The sequence below is a fragment of the Alligator sinensis genome, unplaced genomic scaffold (assembly GCF_000455745.1).
Source record: "Alligator sinensis unplaced genomic scaffold, ASM45574v1 scaffold534_1, whole genome shotgun sequence".
Taxonomy (NCBI): domain Eukaryota; kingdom Metazoa; phylum Chordata; order Crocodylia; family Alligatoridae; genus Alligator; species Alligator sinensis.
In genome coordinates, this window is record NW_005842050.1 from 2,385,324 (window position 1) to 2,392,873 (window position 7,550).

Consider the following 7,550-nt stretch of genomic DNA (forward strand, 5'->3'; position numbering starts at 1 on the left):
GGGTAATAAGCACAGAAAAATGCTTATGAAGTTACTGCAGCAATCCAGTGCAGTTAATCTTGGTTCATTCAAAACAGGTGAAATTCAACCCTGGGCCCAGAGTCACCAAAAGGCCCATGAAGCAATTATACCCCACTCAAACCCTCATACTGCAATTTAAATTGTGTATAGATCCCTGCAAGGGGATGAATTATCCCTCACTGCATCTAATGCAACAAAACAGGCTGGCCCACCTCTCTGTTCATACTGAAGCTTGCTATAGAAATTGTGTATCATAACTGCACCAGGATGATGCTCACAGGTGAGCACCAATTAGACTTCACTGTCTCTTCATATACTGGCAGAGTTTGGGTATGCTAATGAATCACTGTACTCAGTCTTCAGTAGGGACTACTTGCTGCTACTCCCCAGGAAAATCTTCTGGTCAACATATTTTCATTGTTCAAGGGCTGTAGGCAGGAGCTGGGGGAGAGGTGGGTTTCTTCAAATAGACCTCAATGGTGTGGGGGGTCCTTGAAGAGAGCTCTAACATGCAGGAAAATGAGAAAACCCAAGGACCTTCTGTTACATAAGGGGACAAAGCAAATGCCATGAGATGTACCATATGTCACAATACCCTTCCAGGACCAGGGTGCATATTGTACCCCTTAGGTACAGAGCACAGTAAAACTACTGTGAACTCTCTGTGCCAGAACCTACCATGCTAATGCAATTTAGCTTTAGTCAGGTTAAATCCCTCCCCCTGCTGTGTGTGGGAGAGGTCAGGGGTGGGGTAAGAAAGTAATATGAAGTCACAACCAGGTCTTTATAAGGGGCTTGGCTTATCACCCTCACATAGTGGGCTCAGTTCTGGTGAAGGAGAGGGAGTTAGTTGCTCTTTTTTTTTGTTAAGAGTGAAACACTAAGCCTTCAAGTAAAGAAGATGCAGACTTTCCATAGCAGCCAATCTGTCAGGCCTTTTAAGATGAGAAAGAGTTTTGGTAAATCATTTGGGTATTTTACTTGGCTGAGAAATGTCTGAGATGCAGGATTTCATATGTATAACATTTGTGTTTCTTTTGCACAGCAACTAGACTGGAAGAAGTAGCTGGAATTCGGGCAAAGTTCCCAACGAAAGTCCCGGTAAATGCCTCTCTCCTGTTTCCTTATGTTAGTGTTTGAATGGCTGTGTGGGTGCATGTGTCTGTCTCTCTCTCTCTCTTTTTAATTTACTTATTTTATCATCTTGTTTTCTTTTTCCTAAAGAAAAGCCTTTTAAGACTTCCCTTCCTTTCGTAAAAAGCTTGCTCTAAAGAGAGTGCATTTCTTACTCTTCTTTAAACCAGGTGATTGTTGAAAGATACCATAGAGAAAAATCCCTGCCTCTACTGGACAAAACAAAATTTCTAGTTCCACAAGAACTGACTATGACGCAGTTTATAACCATCATTAGGTATGTACTGCATGCTTGTGTAACTAATACTATGTAAATGGAACCGTGTTCCTTCCTGTGCTGACTTTGCTGTAGCTACCTGAAAAGTCTGGGTTTTCAGCAGGGGGGGTTCCAAAACACTAATTTAAAACTTAAATCCCTGGCTGCCTTCTACAAGAAATGTGGCATCCCTTCTGTCTGCATGTTTCTGATGTGATTTTTAAAGGCTACATATTTTCTCCCTAAGGTGGGTTAGAGGGGAGAACCTATTCGGAGAGGCTAGTGATACTAGTACCTCAGAAATAGAGAGGTTTTTTTTCTTGTCTGGTCTGTGTCTTTTAATATTTCTTTGTGTGTGTGTGTGTGTGTGTGTGTATTTTTCTTATGAAGTGGGGGGAAGGACACTGTGTAAAGCCTTTACATGGCACCTTCTAGAAAGGATAATCAAGAAACTTTATTCTCTTTCTTAAAGCTGAGCTGCTCTCATTGCAAAACAAATGCCTGAGTTAAGCTGGGAATCCACAGCTGTAGGTGGCTTTTTGTGCTGCTGCAAACAACTAATCCTCTAACTGAGGCTTTTAATAAGTCTGTTAATAGGTTGCATTAAATCTCTGTCCTGCATCAGGCCTGAAGCACTGATGAAGAAACTTGTGCTCTCATTAACTGTAATGGGAAAATCAAAGTCCAAAGTATAAGAGCTGTGCTCTGCTTTGAACTGCTGCAGAACAGATGCTGACTTCTTGAACTATGTGCCTGTATACCTAGATTCTTGTTACACTTTTTAAGTCTAACTCTCAAAACCTCTACCTTGAACCTCCGTCCTCACCTGGGGAGGGGGGTTTAAAATCATGTCCTGACTTGGAGAGCATTTGGTTTAAAATATAATGTGTAAGGTAACTGTGTCACAGTACTTTAGCATATTGTACTGATTGATGTTGTCTCTAAAATTTTGTAATGTAAAAGCTTAAATAGATTTTTTTTCCAACATGAAAACTTTCTCTCTCCTACCTTCCCTACTCCCAAACAGAAGCAGAATGGCCCTAAATGCTACCCAAGCTTTCTACCTGCTGGTGAGTAACAAGAGTTTAGCCAGTATGTCACTGACAATGGCAGAAGTGTATAGGGATTACAAAGATGAAGATGGCTTTGTGTATATGACCTATGCTTCCCAAGAGATGTTTGGATGCCTTCTACCCAGCACCGGAGGGAAACTTGCAGACCATCTTCAAACAACTTAACTCTGTGGTTGGCAGCTGCAGCCAGGCAGCTTCTCTGTGAATCGTGCCAGTTTGGAGATCAGAGATGCTCTTAAACTCTGTACTGAGGGCTAATGGCCCAGATGTTGGCAGGACCAACTGATGCAGAAGTGATGATGCTGTCTTCCTAAACTTGGAGATTATATTTTATATTGAAGACACTAATGGGTTTTTGAACTACACCTCCAAATGTCCTTTTTGTAATGCTTTAGGGTTGTTTGTAATGCTAATGTTTAACTTATGTAGCTGCTTTTTTTTTAAGGTTCCTCCTAAAGTCTGAGGCTAATAGGTTCAAATAAAGAAACTTTTTTAAGACTAGGCTAAATGTTGGCACTAATTGGGGAAACATTCAAAGACGGTTGTAGAAAACTAGAAGACACATGGAATAAGTACAGGTTTGGAGGATGACTATAATGGTATATTGTATGCATGTGTTCTTGCACCCCTCACCTTGTTAGCTGGTTTCATATGCCTTGCTGTATAGTTCAGTTGAAGAATCTGATCCTGTCTTGTTAATGGCAAAACAACTGTAGGATGCTGTTCCTGTCCACACTGGGTCAAATTACTCAACAGTGAATGAAGCTGGGTTACTGTACCTTGGATGAGAAGCAAACTGCCTCTTTAGCCTAAAGCAGATGTACTTTTGCCTGAAACTGAAAGCAATGCAGCACAGGTACTTACATTGGTAGCATCTCTCCCCCAGTTAGGGCCCCCCCCTTTTTTTTTTTTTTTTAAGGCACCTAAACAAACTAGCTTAACTGATCACTTATGTGACTGAGCACTCTGACTTGAACTGAATAGCACAATTACTGTACGATCAAGTGCAATTCCCCATCCTATACAACGTGAAAACATGATGACTTTTAAAAATATTTTTATTAAATTTGAGAAACCAAACAAGTCTCAACTTGTATTCTTTCTGCCCATAGGAATAGGAGGGGAAATAAGCCAGCAGAGCAGTCTTGCTGAAAGCTGAGTGTTACTCAGCAAGATTATAACCTTTTCACCTGGTCTGGTATGCCCTTACTTAAAATGCAGGGATTTAAACTACTGGGACAGCCAGGTAACTGTAGTGCATCTCTGCCATGTATCAAACTGATTGTTTACCCTATGCAAATATCATAGGCCTAAAGGATGCAGAAGTGTTAATTTGTATTGAAATTGCTTACAGTGGCAGGGGCTGAGACCTCCAGCCTTGTGCACTAGACACATCCAGGATCCTAGTGGAGACTCTGAGGTGTTTGTATCACTGCTGCAAGTCCCTCAATTTCAGAAGTTGCTGCATTAGTCTGCAAGTTGTCAAGTAGCCCCAGTGAAAGTATTCTTACCAGGTCAAGAGCCATAAGGCGTTTCAAAGAAATCATTAGGCCAACCAGGTCACTGGAAAGGGTAGACCCTGAGAGAGTTTAAATTACAGAAGTACATGCACAACCAAATCCCAGAGCCTGTTACATAGATTGATTTCACTTTTATTCAAAAAAAGCATCAAGCAGATGGTTTCTGTTTTGCAAATTGAGCTTTGCTATAAGCCATTGGGAAGGTAGGAAGACACCTGTTAGGCAGCAGTAATGGGAGAAAAACGAACAGCTGAAGGAAACTTCCCTTTTGACACCATTACAGTGTCCAAGAATAATGAAGCTTTTTAGGCTGTTTAAAAGATTGAGCTAATAGGTTTGGCTTGCTCTTACACTTTCTGCCTGTTTTTCAAACCTATGTGATACTTAGAACATAGAGAGGAAAATGCTCCAAATACTTTGCTGGGGCAATTGTTTTGTATAATATACATGGTTTTTCTCTGCTATATTTCACACTGGCTTGGGTCTATATATTGATCACTCTGGCTGTGGTTAACATTAGGTGGTGTGTGTGCCTTCAACTTGAACTTGGGCTGAGTCACCAATCCAGACCAAAAAGTTACAGAGGAGCAAGGTCGGTTGCAGGTAAAGATCCTTGTTAATATAATTAAACAGGTTACCTGAACCCCCACAACTGACTAACAACCCTTTTTACTCCTTAGTAAAATTGTGACCCATCTGCAAGGTTTCAAAATATTTTAAATAAAAATATCAAAGGTCGGAAGTTTCAAAATTTCTTGAAACGATAAACCAAGAGCTAGATGTTTATCACCCAAGTGGCAGTTCTCCTGCTAGTGAAATTGCCTGGGTTTGGATATGACCTTTGGATTCAACCTATTGTCACCTCAGCTGCTAGGAATTGGTCTCATCTAATCCAACTAGAAAAAGGGCAAACTAGAGGAACATTTTGCTGTGTTGGCTGAAGTATGGACCTGTGTAAGTGAGATAACCACAGAGCTCCTTCCAGCATGGCTGGTGTTTTAAAGAATCAATATTGATATAAGATATCACAAACTTATCTAAGATAGGTGCACAGATATTGCAGTGGCACCACTGGGTGAAACTAGAGGAGGCAAATACCACAGTTGTTGTCTAGTCAATAGCAAAGGCAAGACTGATGCATCCTAGCCAGGTCTGCCAAATCGCTCTCTTTCTGAATGGTGTTATGTATTTGGGTGCTTTGGTGTTTCAAAGATGGGAGCCAGAAAAATCTGGCTGTTACTGCTTATGGGTCTAGTTCTACAAGGTGATGAGTTCTTGGATCCCAAGACACTCGATCATGTTGCTTGTTACTAGGATCACTCAGCTACAGAAATGCTCTTCTGAATTGGGGCCTTAAAGATCAGCTGGTGGCATTATGTCAGTAACTCTATTGAAACAACAGGGAGTTAGGAAGGGTGCTATTGGTTTCTGACCTGCTCTAGCACAAACCGTGCATCTCGGCTTCCCTGTCTATAAAATAAGGATAATTTTACTTATCCCTCATTTTGAACTCTTTTGTGGAAAAGTGCTGAAAGCAGCTGTGGTTTTGGGGGACCACGGCTGAGCTTCCCAGACAGTGAGTTTGAGAGGGTGGGGGAAAAGAGGAAAGGCACTGTCAAGTGGAAATAGCGAGCAGCTTAGGCAGTTGGTGATCACTGAGCAGTATCATGCTGCCCTGATTGAGGCCCCAGAAAGTGGGATGATGTTGATACTTGTGTATGCTGCTGATGTTCTTACACAGGAAAACACAAAGATGCACAGATGGCAAATTTGCTGTTAAGTTGCTTGTAGGGTCATCGTAGTTGTAGGCAATGCCTATACAAAAGCTTCCTGTTGCAGTAGAAGGAGGGTGGAGCTCCCTGGAAGGTAGAGCTGGGCCAAGGGGCAGTGAAAGAGTATCTAGCTAACATCTGCTTCCTCGTCTCTGGTCTAATCCTTTTGCACACTCCTGTGCCCTTTTGGTAGTTCCTTGTATGTCTCTAAATAACTAAAACTGCCAGGCAGCAGGAGCCAGCCTTTGTTTTAGTTTCCTTTTGAAAAGATGGGGCTACTGTGCTACTGCAGTATAGCAGTAGCTCCTATTGAAATAGGGAGTTTGGGGGGGGTGAGGGGGAGGGATTGGATCCCTGCTGCTCAGTGAATATGGTTTAAAAAAAAAAATCATAGATTTTTATCAAGGGAAAGTAAGACCTTCGTACAAGTGGCTTATGACATTTGCATTTCAACAAGCTACAGGTTGAGTGCTTAGCAAGGCAGGCTGAGCCAGAAACTGGCTGAGATGCCCAGTCATCTTCATCTCCCTTTTCCTAGAGTGCATGATCGCTCCATTCACCAAGAACGATAATATCTACCCAGTTTGCCTCTACTCCAAAGGGGCAGGAGAGGCTAGAACTCTTACTTATCCTCGCTGTTTGGGAGGAGGCAGCAAAATTTCATCTAAACTAAGGGAAAACCACAGCAAATCCTCCTTCTCTATCTCAAGACAGAAGTCAAATGTCAGGCAGGAAGTCTCTCCTCTGTAACTTGTTGTCAGAGTTTCTGCTGCAAGATTCTTCTGTGGATAGGGAGACATCTGAAATGTAATGCATGGTGTAGAAAAATGCATGTTACATTACTGCATCCACCACTTTCTCAGTCTCTTGTTCATTTTCCCCATGCATAAGGGAGACAAGGGCTGCTTTCTATTTTGGACTTCTTTTCATGACCCTAAGCATCCAAAGATGGTTGGGTGAAGGACATTTTGACTGTGAGCAAACCAAAAAATTTGGATGTTGCCCTTTTTTCATTTCTCATTGCTCCATTTAGCCCTGTACAACATTATTTGATGGTCCCTTCCCTCTTATTTGTATGGTTCTTTACACTTGTTCCTCCCATAAATTGATAATAACCATGATGATAAACTCCAGTTCCAATCTTACCTAACAGATGTTTTTTTTCTGTCCCCCTCTTCCTTTCTTCCACCTCATAGCTCCCCTGTCTCTGTGAACCTTCCAGTCTCTTGCCCAAAGCTGACCGTGCAATTACAGGTATGCTTCACATTGGGTGCATCTACATGAGACGCTTGATGCGGAGTTGCCTAATTAGCTCTGCAGTAGTCTGAGTGGTCATGGCTACACAAGACAACGTCCATTGGACTAATTCTGTGCATTAGCGTGGCTGGCAAAAACGATGCTAATGTGCTAATGCGAAGTAGATTGGTCCAATGAGCATTAATCATCACAAAAAAACATTTGTTTGTGCTAATGCACAGTAGACTTAGTCCAATAATGGTGCTATTAGGCTGGAGTAAACTAATACATTCCATTTGCTCTGTCACAACGTGCGGTTGGCCAGGTCACAAGAGTGCTTCAGTGCAGAGGCTGCCAGCTAGCCCTGTACGTGAGTACCCTTGTGCCCCAACCAGCCCCTCTGCAGCATGTTGAGCCAGGGCAGAGCAGCCCCAGGCTGACTCCCTGGGCTCACTGCCAGCTGGAGCTGCTGTGACCCAGCTCAACATGTAAACATGGCACTTGGGAGCAATAAACTCTGGTGCAAACAGCATGGAGT

General features: G+C 42.4%; 1 protein-coding gene across 1 annotated transcript; it reads left to right on the forward strand.

Annotated features, from left to right (window-relative positions):
* Positions 1–820: 820 nt before the first annotated feature.
* Positions 821–3,564, forward strand: MAP1LC3C (microtubule associated protein 1 light chain 3 gamma). The gene is made up of 4 exons (XM_006022881.3): positions 821–980; positions 1,067–1,122; positions 1,326–1,432; positions 2,439–3,564. The coding sequence occupies exons 1-4, from the start codon at positions 923–925 to the stop codon at positions 2,647–2,649; spliced, it is 432 nt and encodes a 143-aa protein (XP_006022943.1). The 5' UTR covers positions 821–922; the 3' UTR covers positions 2,650–3,564.
* The last annotated feature ends 3,986 nt before the right edge of the window (positions 3,565–7,550 follow it).